Below are 21061 nucleotides of genomic sequence, written 5' to 3'. Positions count from 1 at the left end.
AAATTAGCATGTAAGATTGTATGACTGTGCGCACTAGGCCTTCCAGTATTGTACTCATTTCTGTTAAAGCCTTGAGTGGTTTTCTCAGCTTTTACAAAAACTTTCTTGGGGCTGGATTTCTCTGCCAGGGATTATCTTTCTTGTCACTCATACGCATCTTCTGTGTTTTCTAGTTCTTCCTTTTTCTTAGTCCTTATCTTTGTAATGTTGAGGCTCACCATCTGTCGTTATAAGGAACATGGTTTCACCTTCAGAGGTTCAATAAATATCCAGTTTTATGTCTAGTTATTCGGGGAGAAGTTTGTAGGCCCATATAAGCTTCTATAGGTTTTGTACTTTGTCCATATAAACATTCTTTCCTTGATATTCACAATTCATTGCTCCCCCTCATTGGACCCTGCTCTTCATGGGCTTCTTCACTATGCATACAGGAATTTCTTACTTTATAACTGTCACGGGTGGTCTTGCGACCCTTGTCTCGGGTCGCGGGCTTACCCTTGTCCCCCCTTGTTCCCCCGCCCTGCAGCACTTCCACTTACCAGTCGTCGCGGGCACGTGTACCACCATCCTGGGGTGTCTGTGCTCTCCGGCTTCACAAGATTTAAAGGGCCAGCATGCCGTTAATTGGCGCTTCCCTCACCCAGAATTCTTTTTAACCCAGCCTCTTTCCAAACACTCTGACGGATCTTTGTGCCTCAGAGAAAGCTTGTTTCGACCTCTTGCCTGTCCCTGGCCACGCATCTGCCTAATGATTCTGCACTTCGCCTTGGCCACCACCGTGGACAAAGTTGCATCTGTGGAACGACCTGGTGGTACCACGCAGCAGCAAGTCCAACCCTCTTTGCAACGGGCTCTGGTGAAAACCGGGTGCCACTTAGACGCTGGTCCCAGATGTTGGCTTACGTCATCGTCCACCGTGGTACAGTGGGTCCACTACCACTGATCCTGACAATAACTAAAGAATAAAAAGACTGTCTACATTGTACCCATCCAAGACAGACTGGAAGAGCTGCAGGGTATTGGAACCATATGTATGAACAACGTGCAAGGCAAGAACAAGGACATCTCAAGCCTTTGGGGTCTACAGCTAGTCATTCAGTCCATTTAAAAAAAAATGGAAGCCAAGACTACAGCTCACAACCACAGTCCACATGCTCCAAACAGAGAGAATATAATTCACCCTCCCTACGAGATGTCTGCATTACTTGTACATAGAACCACATTGCTATGAGGCTGATCAAATATTCTCAGTGCAGATTAGATTTGGCGTGGAAACTCTGGAGCGTTCACTTGTTGTCTTTAACCCAAAGCACAAACTAAAAAATATGGAAATTACCAACTGAGTCATGGAACCCTTTACTGAAATTGATTGTCCACCTGCAATGACCTGAAAATTCCTGTTATAATAAGTGTCTTCCTTCTTTCCTTGTTACTCTTCAGTGGTGAGTATCTTCTCAGAGTCTCAGACTCCAGAAGGGAGTATCATTTATATTTCATATATGTGTAAGAAAGGGGTTTATAAAACCAAAAATGTAACAATTGTATCTCATATAATGTACACAAGTCGTAGGAGAGGATTCTTGATGTACTGTGAATCCAACCACCGGAGCCTTTACCTTCAACTTCATCCGACATATGAGCAATTTGAACAATTATTCACCAAAATTGTTGAGTTTTTCTTAACCTAACCCCTTCATTTTGTACCTTTTTTTGTTCATTTTTTGCTCTTTTCGAATTTTCCATGCATAAAGCTGTATGAGGTTTTATTTTCTGCATAACAAATTTGACTTTTCAGTGACATTTTTTATTATTCCATGCCGTGTACTGGGGAGCTGGAAAAAAATTCCAAGTGTGGTAAAATATGTAAAAAAAAAAAAATGCGCATTATTTTCATTTGGGCTCAGTTTTTACGACTTTCACTTTGCACTCCAAATTATACATCAACTTTATTCTTTGGTTTGGTATGATCACAGTAATATCAAATTTATACAGGTTTTATTGTGTTTTAATACATTTTCAAAAATTAAAACATTGGGGGTAATTTACTAAGGGCCCGATTCGCGTTTTCCCGACGTGTTACCCGAATATTTCCGATTTGCGCCGATTGTACCTGAATTGCCCCGGGATTTTGGAGCACGCGATCAGATTGTGGCGCATCGGCGCCGGCTTGCGCGCGACGGGAATCGGGGGGCGTGGCCGAACGAAAACCCGACGTATTCGGAAAAACCGCCGCATTTAAAAACCGAAAAAGTGTTGCTTAGGAAGCGCTTACCTTCACCTGGTCCGAGGTGGTGCATTCCGGCGCATTGAGATGATTTTCAGCGCAGCAGCGCCACCTGGTGGACGGCGGAGGAACTACCTCCATAAATCCCGGCCGGACCCGAATCCTGTGCAGAGAACGCGCCGCTGGATCGCGAATGGGCCGGGTAAGTAAATCTGCCCCAATGTGTATTATTTCATACTTCATTGTATGGAGCTGTGTGAGGGGTCAAGCTCAAAACCTGGGTGATGTCACTGCTGTTCAGGAATTGTTGAATCGGATGCAGGAGGCACAAATATATCATTACAGATAAATATGAGTGGGCTTAGCTTATAAGGAGGTTTTTAAGTGGTATTTTTCCTTTAAAGGACATCTACCACCAGAACGAAAGACTGTATGCAAATGAGCCTGAGGGGCTCCAGGCTCCATAGGTGTTAATAGAGCCTAGGGCCTCTCAGGCTCATTTGCATACAGTCTTTCACCCTGGTGGTAGATGCCCTTTAAGGTTGAAAGACTCACAAATAAGGAACAGCTGAAGACAAATGCAGTGACAGTCGGGGAATACAACACATTGGAGGAAGGACAACATTTGGTGATGTCCATGGACTCCAGATTTCATGATACCAATGGGTTGCAGACTTCATGCAGTCGTTACCTGTAAAGAATTATCTCCAAAGTACTAGAAAAGTTTTTTGTATTTATTGAAATTGTTAATTTTTCTGGATCTTTTTGATCCCTTTGAATTCAATTAGAAAGTGTCTTCTTCAGTTACACCTCAGTATTTTCATTAAACATCCAATGTGAAGGCACGAGGAGCCTACATCCCCTGGCCAAACAGTTGTTCACCTTCCCTTCAGGGAGTCTGCGATGCCTGTCTGATAATAACAGAAGAATTTGGCTCCAAGGCTGAACAAATACCCTCAGCGCAGCCTCCAATTAGCACAGAAACTCTGGACCGTTCACTTGTTGTTTCTGACCCAAAGCACAAACTTAAAGCAAATATAAGAAAATTACCTGCTGGGTCAACAGATCACATGGCCTCATCTCCTCCACCCCCCCAAGCCATAGACACTATGTATATGACGATCCTCCACCATAACGTTACTCATTAAGAATTTCTCAGAAGTACAAGATCATCCAATATCTCCGGCCACCGCAGAGATGAAACCTGGAATAATAAGAGTCTTCATTGTTTCCTTCTTACTCTCCAATGGTGAGTATCTTCTGGGAGTCTCATTTGTGACTCAGATTCAGTCTCTTAGATCATGAAAAGTGTATTAGGATGCAATTGGAAAGGATTGTACAGGTGGTCCCCTACTTAAGGACAACCGACTTACAGATGACCCCTAGTTAAAGACAGACCCCACTGCTCACTGTGACCTCTGGTGACCTCCCTGGATGTTACTATAGTCCCAGGCTACAATGATCAGCTGTAAGGTGTCTGTAATGAAGCTTTATTGATAATCCTTGGTCCTATAACAGCAAAAAATTTGGAAACTCCAATTGTCACTGGGGCAAAAAATAATTTTGTCTGGATCTACAATTATAAAATATACAGTTTCGACTTACATACAAATTCAACTTAAGAACAAACTTACGGACCCTATCTTGTATGTAACCCGGGGACTGCCTGTAAATTATACATATTTATTCAATTTATTGTATGAGGTAAACAGAAATGTTTTTTTTCATGCCATTGCTCACGTCATGTATTCAATGTGGTAGTCGGGATCCTTGACCTATAACGAAAACAGAGTCTGGGTCCTGATCACATATTTGATATCCAGTTATTTCCTGTAGTTTTATCACTTGTTCCATGTATCCCGTATCATGTGGTTTATGTAACTGACCAGTTGATGTCATTCCCCACACATATTATTATGTTAGTAAACCCCTAATGTGTAACGTTACCGGACCATAGCCAGAGAAAAGAACCAGTCCAGTGCCCAATGATGGATCTTCTTCTAGTCAAATCCATCTGGTCCTGCTATGGGTAACAACCAAAGTCTTGATTTAGTTAAAGTCATCTTTAGATACTTTGTAGTCAAATACATTTTTATTGGGAGGATGCTGATGTTAAAGGGAACCTACCACCACAAATCTACCTATAAAGGTAGATCGGGTGGTAGGTGGATGTATGGGACGTGAGGATAGCCCTTTTTAGAGCTAATCCTCACGTCCCCGCTAGCGTAGCATAAACTTTATTGCCCTAATATGTTAATTTAATTAAGCGGCTACCGGGGCGTGGAGTAGCCGGACACGAGGCTACACGGCGCGGCTACTCCACGCCCCAGTAGCTGCTTTCCCCCGCCAACCCTGTGATCTTCGGCGCGCAGCTCCTGGCAGCTGCGCGCCCTCGTCCGAGAAGCCGGAGTTCTGCGCATGCGCAGTAACTCCGGCCTCGTTCCCGAGATCGCGCATCTTGGCCGGAGTTACTGCGCATGCGCAGAACTCCGGCTTCTCGGACGAGGGCGCGCAGCTGCCAGGAGCTGCGCGCCGAAGATCACAGGGTAGGCGGGGGAAAGCAGCTACTGGGGCGTGGAGTAGCCGCGCCGTGTAGCCTCGTGTCCGGCTACTCCACGCCCCGGTAGCCGCTTAATTAAATTAACATATTAGGGCAATAAAGTTTATGCTACGCTAGCGGGGACGTGAGGATTAGCTCTAAAAAGGGCTATCCTCACGTCCCATACATCCACCTACCACCCAATCTACCTTTATAGGTAGATTCGTGGTGGTAGGTGCCCTTTAATGAGAGCTTCCTGATTGACCATTCCTGCTAAATATTAAGGAGTTTTAGTCTCTGGGATGTGTTGGGACCCATGGCGGTTCCTAGATTGATGACACTGTAATTTGCTCATTTGGAAACTCATTTATTGTGTTTACTTGTATTTTCAGTTTTATTATAGCCCTGTCTGTCTCTGGCAGATCTCATTATCAATGTTCTGCTGATTTTATATGGAATATCACTGTAGATGTGTTTTAATTCCAGCTGCTGCTCTGGACTGCTACTACTGTCATGGGAGGAATAACGTTACCTGTAAGCAAGAAATAATAACCTGTATGAAGGGAGACCAATGTGTAATCATTTCAGAAGAATTTGTCTACAGTGAGTATCAATTTCTTAACATTCCTGTAAATTTTTAAAATTTTTTGAAATTGCAATGTGAATCTAAATGGTTGCTAAATCCTGCCCATAGTTGTGCCCACCAATTAGTTCCCATATGATCGTTAAGAGCTGCCCTCAGTTACAGGCCCCGTGTAATAGACAAGTCTTACCATTTTTATTTTCCAGTAGAATTTTTTTTATGCTATTTTTTTATATTATAAAAAATACGGGGGGTCATTTACTAAGGGCCCGATTCGCGTTTTCCCGACGTGTTACCCAAATATTTCCGATTTGCGCCGATATTCCCTGTAATGCACCGGGATTTTGGCGCACGTGATCGGATTTTGGCGCATCGGTGCAGGCATGCACGCGACGGAAATCGGGGGGCGTGGCCGAATGAAAACCCAACGGATTCGGAAAAACTGCCGCATTTAAAAAAACGGAAGTGTCGCTGAGCTTGCACTCACCTTCATCCAGGATAGGCCGGTGTATTTGAGTGCGTTCCGATGCTCTCCAGCGCAGCAGCGCCACCTGGTGGACGTCGGAGGAACTACCTTGATAAATCCCAGCCAGACCCGAATCCACCGCAGAGAACGCGCCGCTGGATCGCGAACGGACCGGGTAAGTGAATCTGCCCCAATATCTCTACCATCCTGATAACAAAGACACACTATTTTTTGTATGATGTTAATTATTTGCTGACCATACAGTCTTGAAAAGATCCTAATCCGCAGTCAGCAGATATATGAATCTGGAACTAATAAGGGAGCTCAGATCTAAGAGTGGAGAGTGTCAGAGGAAATAAGATAAAAGTAAGGATGAGAAGTGTAACTCTACATGTGAACAGTATTTGATATGCAGGATCATACATAGTAGCTGTGAAAGTGCTACCTTGTATTATGACAATACCTTAACGGGAACTAAAGGACCTGCAATGATGTCACTCTGGTCACATGACATGATATTTTTATGACTTCCCATTGGACTGATACATCTGACATACAAGTTTTTCTTTTTATTTGATATAAATCTTGAGTTATCCAGAGGAATGATGCTACGCTCTCCATTACTCACTGGTACGAAGAATAACACATGAGGTCTTCTATCAACCTGGAGACTTTCTTGTCTTTTCACCAGGGAAACGTCAGGTTCATCTGCATAGAATTTACCTCTGTAGATATCAGTTGAACAAGCTGGAATATGAGAAAAAACTTTCTGTTCTTTTCTTTCAAATAAGAAAAAGTTTTAACATGCAAAGAACTAAAAATTGGGGGATTTCTCAGAGTATCTACTGAGGTAGCCCCAAGAATCACTTAGGAGTGTATAAGAAAAAGTGTGACCAGTAATTATAGGATATATTCTTGCTTTTTTATTTACAACAATAACGTGTTTTGCGAAGACTTTTTGACGTGTTCGATTCCTCGGCCCAGGTGACCAGTCTATAAATGAAAAAGATAAGTGAGCGCATGAGAACCTGCCTAAAGTATCCTCGTGTAGATAATTATATCGTGGACTTACCTAGCAGGTAGCTTGTACGACTCAAAAATCTCAGATGGGCCAACTATGTAGCTCCTTAGGGAAATGCCAGAAGTGGATCGCCCCAAAGTATGGGGAAGTTAGTTATTGTATAAATGAGGAGGATAGAAGAATCCGAGTGGAGTACATAGAGTGATCATCGAAGGGAAGAGTGATAGATAATGGTTCGTACGGGTGTGAGTCTTATTGACTTATTGGGGCAGATTTACTTACCCGGCCCATTCGCGATCCAGCGGCGTGTTCTGTGCGCTGGATTCGGGTCCGGACGGGATTTATGAAGGTAGTTCCTCCGCCGTCCACCAGGTGGCGCTGCTGCGCTGAAAAGCATCCGAATGCCCTGAAATTCACCGAGCCGGACCAAGTGAAGGTAAGCGCGTCCCAAGCTACACATTTCCCGTTTTTAAATGCGGCGGTTTTTCCGAATACGTCGGGTTTTCGTTCGGCCACGCCCCCCGATTTCCGTCGCGCGCATGCCGGCGCCGATGCACCACAATCCGATCGCGGGCGCCAAAAATCCGGGGCAATTCAGGGGAAATCGGCGCAAATTGGAAATATTCGGGTAACACGCCGGGAAAACGCGAATCGGGCCCTTAGTAAATGACCCCCATTGACTTTACAATAGCCCTGATTTGGACATAAGTCTATCACACCCTTAAAGCATATTTAACCACAGTCCAGACCTGCAATAATCTGGCCCTGTTGTAGACCTATTCAGCAGGTATAGTCAGGTTTTAGTCCTTTTGCGTCCTAGAAATGTCACAGATAGGGTATAAGTTCCAACTCCGTGTCTTGAATGTATGTCACAGATGAGGTATGAATCCCAAATCTGACAAAAGCTTATTTCCCCCTATTGGGCTCATCAGGGGATCGCTGGGTTCATCAACTAAGCGCCCTTATCCCTGTAGAGGGCAACAAGGAGGTTACCAGGCAAACTGAAAGTGACTGAGGGCGCGTGTGATAAACTCCCCCTATCAGTCTTGCAGACCTCGTTCTGCCCGTACGGACAATTATCTATCACTCTTCCCTTCGCTATTCACTCTATGTACTCTGCTCGGATTCTTCTATCCACCCCATTTACACTATAACTGACTTCCCAAATGGTCTCATACTTGGGGGTGATCCACTTCTGGCATTGCCCTAAGGAGCTACATAGTTGGCCCATCTGCGATTTTTGTGTCGTACAAGTAACCTGCTAATTATCTACCTAACACGAGGATCCCTTAGGCAGGTTCTCAGGCGCTCACTTCTTTTTTTCATTTATAGACTGGTCACCCGGGCCGAGGAATCGAACACCTCGAAAAGACCTTTCAACACACTTTATTGTAAAGAAAAAGTTTTAAGTCTCAAAGTGACGTTTGCCTGGGGGACTTTTTTTTCATTACTTTTTTGACGTTGACGTTGCAGGTTAGAACTTTTAGGTCAAATCAAGGTCTTCCAGTTAAATTGGAAGCATCTGGGACAGTGAGCAGAATATTTCCACTGAAGCGCATTAACGGAGCAGCTTCTTGGGAATTCTGGAGAGTCTGGAGACCATATTGCTAAAACTTGCTAAATGCTGACGCTTTTAAGGAATATCTACTAAATGGTGGTATCTGCAAATAGTCGGCTGGCACCCACATCTAAACAGGGCCGACTATAGAATTTGTTTGTACTTCCATAGACTTCTTTGGAGAAACCGTACCTCAAACACTGCAAAAAATAAGACATAATGGGGGCGCACGCGATCGGATTGTGGCGCATCGCATTTGATGCACGCGACAGAAATCGGGGGGCGTGGCCGAACTAAAAAACCGACGGATTCGGAAAAACCGGCGCATTTAAAAAAAAAAAAAGTGGCGCGGAGCTTGCACTTACTTTCACTAGGAATAGGCCGGTGAACTTGAGTGCGTTCCAATGCTCTTCAGCGCAGCAGCGCAACCTGGTGGACGTCGGGGGAACTGCAAATGGACCGTGTAGGTAAATCTGCCCCAATCTATTTTTTTATGTTGTGTGCTGGCGCCCAGATTGCACTGCGGTGAGAAATACGGTGACCAGATTTACAGCAGTGTTTATCATTAAAGTCAATGGGGCGCCTTTTAAGATGCAAAAAAAAACTTGCAATGGACATTTAGACATCTAAGAAAACAGTTGTGTGAATATAGCCTTATGCTGCTCCCTCTCTCCTTTATATAATAATTAGAGAGGAGCGAGCACTAAAATGCTCGGGTACTCGTTATTCGAGACAAACTTTTCCCGATGCTCGAGTGCTCATCTCGAATAACGAGCCCCATTGAAGTCAATGGGAGACTCGAGCATTTTTCAAGGGGACCAAGGCTCTGCACAGGGAAGCTTGGCCAAACACCTGGGAACCTCAGAAAAGGATGGAAACACCACGGAAATGGACAGGAAACAGCAGGGGCAGCATGCATGGATGCCTCTGAGGCTGCTTAATCGCACCATTATGCCAAAATTATGGGCAACAGCATGGCCATGACAGAGTGACCGAATGAGGCTAGATAGCATCTAAAACATCCAATGGACTCAGGTTTCACCAAAGGAGGTGTGCAAGAAGCGCTGAAATGATTTCCTATGTGAACAAAAGGTTGACGGTATATTTAGTCGATAACACAGCATGGTGGCGACATAGTGACCAAGTTTCATAACGTATCTGGTGAAACACCCGAAAAAAGCGCCTGACACAGCTCGTTTGATAAAGGGACGACATGGGGAGGCAGCCATGGAGACGACTTCCATGATTAAGAGCGACAGTATGGGGCATTCATATTGCTTCTATGATTGAAACAGATTGGTGACAGATGGGCCGAGTTCCACTATGTATCTGGTGAAACACCTGAAAATTCTGCCTGACACAGCTCGTTTGATAAGGGGATGATGTGCTGCATATCCTCTCGTGCTCCAGCGTCTGGGGTATAGAGAGTTGAAAGTTGCACATGGTGACATTGGTGGACGCTGTGGAGGATCGTGGAGGCGAAATGGACAGGAAACAGCAGGGGCAGCATGCATGGATGCCTCTGAGGCTGCCTAATCTTGGGATGGAGCTGGCGGTCCAGTGCCAGGTGAGCTTTCGCCTGTCCAAGCCCCTGTCTCTCGGCTCCTCCCCACCCAAAATGGGCCTGGGGGCCAGAAGCGTTTACTTTGAAAAAATTATAATTTTCAAAGCAGGCGGAGTCGTTTGAATATTTCACCTAGGAATAATGGAATAGCATAGTGGTTCTATTTTTAATTGTTTTTCGGAAATGGTTCCATGATTAAGAGCGACAGTATGGGGCATCCATATTGCGTTGCTATGATTGCAACTTCAGGTCGCCAGCATGGCGGCGACAGATGGGCCGAGTTCCACTATGTATCTGGTGAAACACCTGAAAATTCTGCCTGACACAGCTCGTTTGATAAGGGGACCATGTATGGAGGCAGTGAACTAGTAGTAGATTAAAGGTGCTGCAGTTAAAACTATGTTAGTTGGATCTTGGGATGGAGCTGGCGCTCCGCTGCCAGGCGAGCTTTAGCCAATCCAACCCCTGTCTCTAGGCTACTCCCCAAACAGCACTTCTAAGAACCTCTTGTATAAGATCAAGTGTAGTAGCGTTCTTATAAGTTTGGGATATGGCGGGTGAGGGGAATGTAAACAGATGCGCAAGAAGCGCTGAAATAATATCGGTAAATGATAAAAGTTTGCCAGTATATTTTGTGGATTACACAGCAGGGTGGCGACAAAGTTAACAAGTTTGATGTGGAAGCCACGAAAGCAACCCAAAATTCTGCCTGACACAGCTCGTTTGATAAGGGGGCCATGTATGGAGGCAGTGAACTAGTAGTAGATTAAAGGTGCTGCAGTTAAAACTATGTTAGTTGGATCTTGAGATGGAGCTGGCGCTCCGCTGCCAGGCGAGCTTTCGCCAATCCAAGCCCCTGTCTCTAGGCTACTACCCAAACAGCACTTCTAAGAACCTTTTGTATAAGATCAAGTGTAGTAGCGTTCTTATAAGTTTGGGTTATGGCGGGTGAGGGGAATGTAAACAGATGCGCAAGAAGCGCTGAAATAATATTGGTAAATGATAAAAGTTTGCCAGTATATTTTGTGGATTACACAGCAGGGGGGCGACAAAGTTAACAAGTTTGATGTGGAAGCCATGAAAACAACCCAAAATTCTGCCTGACACAGTTCATTTGATAAGGAGACCATGTATGGAGGCAGCTATATGGACGACTTTTGGAGGCAGCTATGGCGATGACGTGTGGAGGTAGCAATGGAGACAACGTGTGGAGCCAGCTAATAAGACGACATGTGGAGGCTGCTATGGAGACAATTTAATTTGGATAGTGCCTGTATGTGGCAGTCCAAAAAAGTTTTCAAACCAGAGGAGCAGGTAGGTGGTCCTCCAGAAAAATTAAATAAATTGAGTGCCTGCATGTGGCAGTCCAAAAAAGTTTTCAAACCAGAGGAGCAGGTAGGTGGTCCTCCAGAAAAATTAAATAGATTGAGTGCCTGTATGTGGCACTCCCAAAAATTGCTTAAAACAGTGGACCGGGTAGGTGGCCCTCCAGAAAAATTAAATACATAGAGTGCTATAGCTAGAGCCAGTTGGCCCTGGCAAAAAATAGCCAGTTTCCTCTGCTTTAGTGTACAAAGAGGAGGAGAAGGAGGACAATGAGGAGGAGGAGTGCATTATTCAGGTTGAGCTTCTTTCATCTGGTGGAGAATGAAAATCCGGAGAAATCCAGGCTTTATTCATCTTGATAAGCGTCAGCCTGTCAGCGCTGTCAGTCGACAGGCGTGTACGCTTATCGGTGATGATGCCACCAGCTGCACTGAAAACCCGCTCGGACAACACGCTAGCGGCAGGGCAGGCAAAAATCTCCAAGGCGTACAGCGCCAGTTCGTTCCACATGTCCAGCTTTGAAACCCAGTAGTTGTAGGGAGCTGTGTGATCATTTAGGACGATGGTATGGTCAGCTACGTACTCCCTCACCATCTTTCTGTAAAGATCAGCCCTACTCTGCCGAGACTGGGGACAGGTGACAGTGTCTTGCTGGGGTGACATAAAGCTGGCAAAGGCCTTGTAAAGCGTACCCCTGCCAGTGCTGGACAAGCTGCCTGCTCGCCTACTCTCCCTCGCTACTTGTCCCGCAGAAGTACGCCCTCTGCCGCTAGCGCTGTCAGAAGGGAAATACTGTTTCAGCTTGTGCACCAGGGCCTGCTGGTATTCATGCATTCTCACACTCCTTTCCTCTGCAGGTATGAGAGTGGAAAGATTTTGCTTGTACCGTGGGTCCAGGAGAGTGAATACCCAGTAATCGGTGTTGGAATAAATTCTTTGAACGCGAGGGTCACGGGATAGGCAGCCTAGCATGAAATCTGCCATATGCGCCAGAGTACCAACGCGCAAGAATTCACTCCCCTCACTGGTCTGACTCTCCATTTCCTCCTCTACCAACTCCTCCAACTTCTCTTCTTCTGCCCATACACGCTGAACAGTGAAGGACTGAACAATGGTCCCCTCTTCTGTCTCGCCAACATTCTCCTCCTCTTCCTCCTCATCCTCCTCCACCTCCTCCGATATGCGCTGAGAAACAGACCTGAAGGTGCTTTGGCTATCAACAAGGGAATCTTCTTCCCCCGTCTCTTGTGACGAGTGCAAAGCTTCCGACTTCATGCTGACCAGAGAGTTTTTCAACAGACCAAGCAGCGGGATGGTGAGGCTGATGATGGCGGCATTGCCACTGACCATCTGTGTTGACTCCTCAAAGTTACTCAGCACCTGACAGATATCAGACATCCACGTCCACTTCTCATTGTAGACTTGAGGAAGCTGACTGACCTGACTACCAGTTCTGGTGGAAGTTGACATCTGGCAGTCTACAATGGCTCGGCGCTGCTGGTAAACTCTGGATAACATGAATAATGTTGAATTCCACCTCGTGGGCACGTCGCACAACAGTCGGTCAGCGGGCAGTTGGAGGCGGCGCTGCGCTGCCCTGAGAGTGGCAGCATCTGTGCTGGACTTCCTGAAATGCGCACAGATGCGGCGCACCTTCGTGAGCAAATCAGACAGATTGGGGTATGTTTTGAGGAAACGCTGAACTATGAGATTTAACACATGGGCCAGGCATGGCACATGTGTCAGTCTGCCGAGTTGCAGAGCCGCCACCAGGTTACGGCCGTTGTCACACACAACCATGCCTGGCTTCAGGTTCAGCGGTGCCAGCCACAGATCAGTCTGCGCCGTGATGCCCTGTAATAGCTCTTGGGCGGTGTGCCTTTTTCGCCTAGGCTCAGCAGTTTGAGCACCGCCTGCTGTCACTTAGCGACGGCACTGCTGCTGTGCCTAGAGCTACCGACTAATGGCGCCATGCCCACGGATGGTAATTCCGAGGAGGAGGTGGAGGAGGGGTAGGAGGAGGAAGAGGCATAGTAGGCCTTTGAGACCTGGACCGAGGTAGGCCCCGCAATCCTCGGCGTCGGCAGTATATGACCAGCCCCAGGGTCAGACTCGGTCCCAGCCTCCACCAAGTTAACCCAATGTTCCGTCAGTGATACATAGTGGCCCTGCCCGGCAGCACTCGTCCACGTGTCCGTGGTCAGGTGGACCTTGTCAGAAACGGCATTGGTCAGGGCATGGATGATGTTCTCTGACACGTGCTTGTGCAGGGCAGGGACGGCACATCGGGAAAAGTAGTGGCGGCTGGGGACCGAATACAGAGGGGCGGCCGCCGCCATGAGGTTTCGAAAGGCCTTGGTCTCTACCAGCCTATAGGGCAGCATCTCCAGGCTAAGCAACTTGGAGATGTGGACGTTGAGGGCTTGGGCGTGTGGGTGGGTTGCGCTATACTTCCTTTTGCGCTCCAGCGTCTGGGGTATGGAGAGTTGAACGCTGGTGGATGCTGTGGAGGATCGTGTAGGCGAAGATGGGGTTTTCGCACGGGAGGTGTTTGGGCTGTGGTCCTTGGCAGGGGTCTGACTAGCAGATGACACAGGGGAAGGAGCAGTGGTGTGCCCGGCCGGAGGTGAACGGGCTTGGTGCCATTGAGTGGGGTGTTTAGCATTCATATGCCTGCGCATACTGGTGGTAGTTAAGCTAGTAGTGGTGGAACCCCTGCTGATCCTGGTTTGGCAAAGGTTGCACACCACAGTCCGTCGGTCATCCGGTGTTTCTTTAAAGAACCTCCAGACTTCTGAAAATCTAGCCCTCGCCACGGGCTTTAAGTTATAAAAAGAAATAAACGTTAAAAAAAATAAATCAGCAGACTCGGCGTAATTCAAATCAAACCCCTAATAAATTGTCCCACTTCGGTGTTTGAGGTGGATATGTGTGTCACTAAGAGCTAAACACAAGTCTCCCTGCAAATTACTCACAATATGGTACTAGCTGCACTACTAATGCCAGCAAGCCCAGCCACAAGCAAACCAAAAAAAAGGAAAATAAAGTGTTATTGTAGCCCTAAGAAGGGCTGTTGGGTTCTTGTAGAATCACTCCTGCCTAACACTATTCTAATAGAACACCCTAAAGCTTTCCCTGACCAGCAGCAGCTCTCTCCCTAGCGGCATCCAGACAGAGAATGACGCGAGCAGCGCGGGCAGGGGCTAGTCTATGCCAGGGTCACCTGATCTGGCCAGCCAACCACTGCTATCGACGTGTAAGGGTACCACGTCATGCTGGGTGGAGTGCAGAGTCTCCTGGCTTGTGATTGGCTCTGTTTCTGGCCGCCAAAAAGCAAAACGGCGGGAGATGCCATTTTCTCGAGCTGGCGAAATACTCGTCCGAGCAACGAGCAGTTTCGAGTACGCTAATGCTCGAACGAGCATCAAGCTCGGACGAGTATGTTCGCTCATCTCTAATAATATTGCTTTTGTCTTGCTAATATAACATGAAAGGAGGGGCTTAGTGTGCTCAAATGGCTAATTTATTCATTCCTGTTATCTGACCTACCAGTAGTGGGGGTGTCAACCCATTGGTGGTTATTTACTAAGGATCCGCGGCCGCAATTTCGTCATATTTTCCGACGTTTTAGGGTTTTGCATGACTGTGACAGGTATTTAACAGGGATTATGTCGCAGACGATCGGATTTTGGAACAGCTGCGCTGCTTTCATGCACCGGAAATGGGGGGGGGCGGGCCATCGGACGATCTGACTGATTCGGACTGAGCGCAGGAGTTAACATTTAAATTGTGTCGCAAAATCAAGCACTTACATGCACCAGGAAGAAGAGGGTGAACGCCAGGGACCTGAGCGGGGAAGCAACACATGCAGGATATCGGGCGCAGGATCTTAGTGACTCTCCGCACAGCGCATTATACACGGACAATGCACTTACATGCACCAGGAAGAAGGTGAACTCCTGGGACCTGAGCAGGGAAGCGACACATGCAGGATATCGGGTGCACGATCTTAGTGACTCCCCGCACAGCGCATTATACATGGACAATGCACTTACATGCACCAAGAAGAAGTAGGTGAACTGCAGGGACCTGAGCGGGGAAGCGACACATGCAGGATATCGGGCACAGGATCTTAGTGACTCCCCGCATGGCGCATTATTCACGGACAATGCACTTACATACATCAGGATGAAGAAGGAGAACTCGGGGGACTTGAACGGGGAATCGACACATGCAGGATATCGGGGGCAGTATCTTAGTGACTCCCCGCACAGGGCATTAAACACGGACAATGCACTTACATGCAACAGGAAGAAGAAGGTGAACTCCGGGGACCTAAGCGGGGAAGCGAAATATGCAGGATATGAGGAGCAGGATCTTAGTGACTCCCCGCACAGCGCATTATACACGGACAATGTACTTACATACACCAGGATGAAGAAGGAGAACTCCGGGGACCTGAGCGGGGAAGTGACACATGCAGGATATCAGGAGCAGGATCTTAGTGACTCCTCGCACAGCACATTATACACGGACAATGCACTTACATACACCAGGATGAAGAAGGAGAACTCCAGGGACCTGAGCGGGGAAGCGACACATGCAGGATATCGGGGGCAATATCTTAGTGACTCCCCGCACAGGGCATTAAACAAGGACAATGCACTTTCGGTGAACTCGTCCGGACAGGTAAGTAAATGTGGCCTATTCGGTTATAAGCTTTTGCTCGGACTAGAGGAAAGAAGAATAGGGAATGTATAATTCTCCTTTTTTAACAATTTTCTTTGTGTTTATTTTTTACGTTTTTATTTTAAGTACTTTGCCAGTCCATTGTTGGCAGTGCAACTGCCCAGCTACCCACTAAACCCAAATTTCAACCCAAATTGAGGAGCAGCGGTGAATGGCGAATCGACTCACCTATCCCAGTGATGGCGAACCTTTTAGAGACCGAGTGCCCAAACTACAACCAAAATCCACTTATTTACCATGAAGTGCCAACATGGCATTTTAAGCAGTAACTTATTGCTACCTGTTCTTCCACTTTTTTCAATTGTATCGGCCGCTCGAGGCCACCAATACAGTTGAAAGAAGGAGGGAAAATTCAGACTATTATTGTAGCCTCTCTCCAGGGTCTCACTGTACAGGAAGAATGGTGGCTGTAGCAGCATCTCTTAAGTTGCCTAGGACTGTAAGAAGACTTGATATATTTGGTCCTGTTTGGTGAACTCTGTCCTGGGGTGATGGCCTGAGTGCCCACAGAAAGGGCTCTGAGTGCCACCTCTGGCACCCGTGCCATAGGTTCGCCACCACTGACCTATCCCCTGCTACATGTAATTTCTGTTCCATTATGGTTACATATTTTTTCCTCAAAGGGAAGAGCAGCATTGACTGTTTTGACCCAAGCACAAAGGGTTGGAGCATAGGCAGTCATCCACAACACTGTTTTGCTGTCTCAATAGTAAATCGTCTGCGGCAGATTGGAATAGTACCGGATCCATCAGGAGGAGGCAGGGTACACCATGCCATTTTTATCAAAGAAAAATAGAAAAACACGAGCGGTGCCCCTAGTGCCGTCTGGTAGTGTAAAAGAGTTAAATAGTTTCAATGATATTTGCTCACCTTAAGACACCTTGGGGCACATTTACTAACCCAGTCCTGTCGCGATCCAGCGTCGCATTCTCCGACGAGGATTCAGAGCTTGCCAGGATTCACTAAGGTTGTGCGTCCGATATCCACTAGGTGTCGCTGCGAGGTCCGCCGGAGTTCACCATCCTCTTCCTGGTGCAGGTAAGTGCGTGTCAAGTGACACTTTTTTTTTTAAATAGTGCAATTTTTCCGACCCTTAGTGAATGTGCCCCCTTGTGTCTTATGCATCAGACAGATAACAAAGGTCCAGTATTCTGCAGGTTGGGTGGGTTGCTGCGTCTTCCCGGGATCCGGTACTGGATCCTTGTGGATAGGGAAATGACAAGGGTAACAAAAGGCCAGGTTGGTATTAGATGCACAGATAAACATTCAACAAAAAAGAAATTTGGGTCGGACCAACTAATTACATTTAGTGCGTCTAATACCAACCCAGCATTTTGTTACCCTCCTCATGTAACTTCTTATCAAAGAAGAACTTATGGACCTGCACCCGGTATCCCCTAAAAGGCAGCAGAAAGGAGCCTGAGGTCCGAGAACACTCAGCACATAAATCTGGAAAATGAAGAGCAACTTATTGGGACAAATTTATCATTTGAAATTCGGTCTATATTGGTTATTATTTTGAGCAAAATAATCACATTGTTGTATTTTGGTAATTTTTTAATCTAATTGCAAATGTGTTTTTAAGTCTTTCTTGCAAATGTCACCTGGGCAACTCATTTATCATTATTTGTAGGTGTGCAATGCCGTGAAATGGTGGATTTTATTTTTTTTCCGTTTATTCTTCTTGTTATTACTTTGCAATTTAAAAAAAAAATTCCAGAGAGATGTATTAAAGGGCCAACAGCCCTGACCCTATCTGTAGTCAAATATACTCGGTGGCCACTCAATTGGTCACCTGGAAACTGAGAATTTATAGTAGGACATAGCAGGATGTGGGGCAGGTGGAAGGATTTTGGTAGCTCCTAAGCATCCTGTAGCTGCTGGAATGAGCAAAGCACATCCACTTCTCAAATGATCCCATGAAGAAGACCCCCCCAAACCCACAAATTGTCCCTGGTAGGCACTTAGGAGAGGTCAAGGAGAACAGGACTATTCCACAAGTTGGTATCTATCAAAGCCAGTGGCATAATACACCCCAGTGCATTTATCTGGGATCCATCAGTGGAGATATCCTCCCATTCTCTCTTGGCACCGAGGGACACATGGGACATATGGTAGAGATGTCGTACTCGATTTAACTTGGTGACACATAGGTCCCCTCTTACACCCTTTTGTAATCCATCAAATCTTTCTTTTGCAGATGGAATCTCCCGCTCGATGTTTAAAGGTTGCTCTGGAGCCTTGCGTTGTAATACAAAAACTTATGCCAAGGTACACGATAATCTCACTCTTACATACAACATCCAGTGCTGTGACACGAACCTCTGCAACAAGAAATTCTATGAGAGTAAGTACAGAAAGGGCAATGTGTGACATAAAGGTAATACATGGAGTACGGAAAGTATTTAGACCCTTCACATTTTTCACTCTTTGTTTCATTGCAGCCAATTGGTAAGAACATGCCCATTCAAATGTGCCCTCTGCCCTCTGCCCCCCAGACAGAAAATAAACAGAAATTAAGATATTTTTGCTAATTTATTAAACAAGAAAATCTGAAATATCACATGGTCATAAGTAATCAGACCCTTTGCTGTGACACTCATACTTAAATCACATGGTGTCCATTTCATACTGATCCTCCGTTAGATGGTTCTACTCCCACATTGGAGACAAGATGTGCTTATTTAAACTGATTAGACCTGATAGTGAAAGGATCACAACAGTCTACATAAGACATCATAGGTCACAGACCGTTTCAGAGCAAATGAGAATCATGAGGTCTAAGGAACTGCCCAGGGAGCTCAGAGACAGATTTGTGGCAGGGCACTGATCTGGCCAAGGTTACGAAAGAATTCTACAGCGCTCAAGGATCCAAAGAGCACAGTGGCCTCCATAACCCTTGAACGGAAGAAGTTTTGGACAACAATAACTCTTTTTTAACCTGGCCACCAGCAACACTGAACAATCATTCTAGGCAGTGGAGAAAACTAGGCACCGCTCATTACCTGCCATATATAATCCCAGCAGTGACACAAGGGAGGAAGGTGACAGCATCAGGCTATGGGGGGACAGGACCATTGGGTGTAATGGAAGGAAAGATGAATGTGGAATAGTACAGAGATATCCTGGAGGAAACCTATTCCAGAGCTCTGGACCTCAGACTGGGCCGAAGCTTCCAATATCTCTGTGACGATACTTGACTGGCCCAGCCAGAACCTGGACCTAAACCCAATAGAGCTTCTCTGGAGAGACCTAAAAATGGCCTTCACCAACATTTACCATCCAACCTGGAGAGGATCTGCAAGGAAAAGTCTCTCCAAATCCAGGGGTGGGGAACTTGAAGCATCTTCCCAAAAAGACTCCTTACTGCACCAGCTCCAAACCTGCTTCTACTCAAAAATGAGCAGATGGGCCAAATACTTATCACTAGGGGCTGAATACTTATCACCGAGTGCTGAATACTTATCACCGGAGGATGAATACTTATCACCGAGGGCTGAATACTTATCACCGGAGGATGAATACTTATCACCGGGGGCTGAATACTTATCACCAGGGGCTGAATACTTATCACCAGGGGCTGAATACTTATCACCGGGGGCTGAATACTTATCACCGGAGGCTGAATACTTATCACCAGGGGCCAAATACTTATCACCAGGGGCTGAATACTTATCACCGAGTGCTGAATACTTATCACCGGGGGCTGAATACTTATCACCAGGGGCTGAATACTTATCACCGGGGGCTGAATACTTATCACCAGGGGCTGAATACTTATCACCGGGGGCTGAATACTTATCACTGGGGGCTGAATACTTATCACCGGAGGCTGAATACTTATCACCGGAGGCTGAATACTTATCACCGGGGGCTGAATACTTATCACCAGGGGCTGAATACTTATCACTGGGGGCTGAATACTTATCACTGGGGGCTGAATACTTATCACCGAGGGCTAATTTCTTATCACCGGAGGCTGAATACTTATCACTGGGGGCTGAATACTTATCATCGTAGGATGAATACTTATCACCGAAGGCTGAATACTTATCACCGGAGGATGAATACTTATCACCGGAGGCTGAATACTTATCACCGGGGGATGAATACTTACCACCAGGGGCTGAATACTTATCACCGGAGGCTGAATACTTATCACCGGAGGTTGAATACTTATCACCGGGGGATGAATACTTACCACCAGGGGCTGAATACTTATCACCGGGGCTGAATACTTATCACCAGGGGCTGAATACTTATCACCGAGTGCTGAATACTTATCACTGGGGGCTGAATACTTATCACCGAGGGCTAAATTCTTATCACCGGGGGCTGAAAACTTATCACCGGAGGATGAATACTTATCACCGGAGGCTGAATACTTATCACCGGGGGATGAATACTTATCACCAGGGGCTGAATACTTATCACCGGAGGATAAATACTTATCAGCGGAGGCTGAATACTTATCACCGGAGGCTGAATACTTATCACCAGGGGCTGAATACTTACCACCGGAGGCTGAATACTTATCACCGGAGGCTGAATACTTATCACCGGGGGCTGAATACTTATCACCGGAGGCTGAATACTTATCACCGGAGGCTGAATACTTATCACCGGGGGATGAATACTTACCACCAGGGGCTGAATACTTATCACCGGGGCTGAATACTTATCACCAGGGGCTGAATACTTATCACCAGGGGCTGAATACTTATCACCAGGGAATGAAAACTTATCACCGGGGGCTGAATACTTATCACTAGGGGCTGAATACTTATCACTGGGGCTGAATACTTATCACCAGGGGCTGAATACTTATCACCGGGGGCTGAATACTTATCACCAGGGGCTGAATACTAATCACTGGGGGCTGAATACTTATCACCAGGGGCTGAATACTTATCAGCGGGGGCTGAATACTTATCACCAGGGGATGAATACTCATCACCAGGGGCTGAATACTTATCACCAGGGGCTGAATACTTATCACCGGGGGCTGAATACTTATCACCGGGGGCTGAA

The 21061-nt window shown here is 46.4% G+C and overlaps 1 protein-coding gene across 1 annotated transcript in view; it reads left to right on the top strand.

Moving 5' to 3' along the window:
- Nucleotides 1-3384: 3384 nt before the first annotated feature.
- LOC140065313 (phospholipase A2 inhibitor gamma subunit B-like) overlaps nucleotides 3385-21061 on the top strand; it is a 23273-nt gene continuing 5596 nt past the window's right edge. The window contains exons 1-3 of the mRNA XM_072112909.1: nucleotides 3385-3473; nucleotides 5250-5366; nucleotides 18231-18377. Of these exons, the coding sequence (XP_071969010.1) occupies nucleotides 3422-3473; nucleotides 5250-5366; nucleotides 18231-18377 (316 nt within the window). The 5' untranslated portion in view covers nucleotides 3385-3421. The remainder of the gene's footprint in view (nucleotides 3474-5249; nucleotides 5367-18230; nucleotides 18378-21061) is intronic.

This window comes from Engystomops pustulosus, chromosome 6 (assembly GCF_040894005.1).
Source record: "Engystomops pustulosus chromosome 6, aEngPut4.maternal, whole genome shotgun sequence".
Lineage (NCBI taxonomy): Eukaryota > Metazoa > Chordata > Amphibia > Anura > Leptodactylidae > Engystomops > Engystomops pustulosus.
The sequence above is the reverse complement of the archived record's forward strand: the minus strand, read 5'-3'. Positions and strand labels throughout refer to the sequence as shown.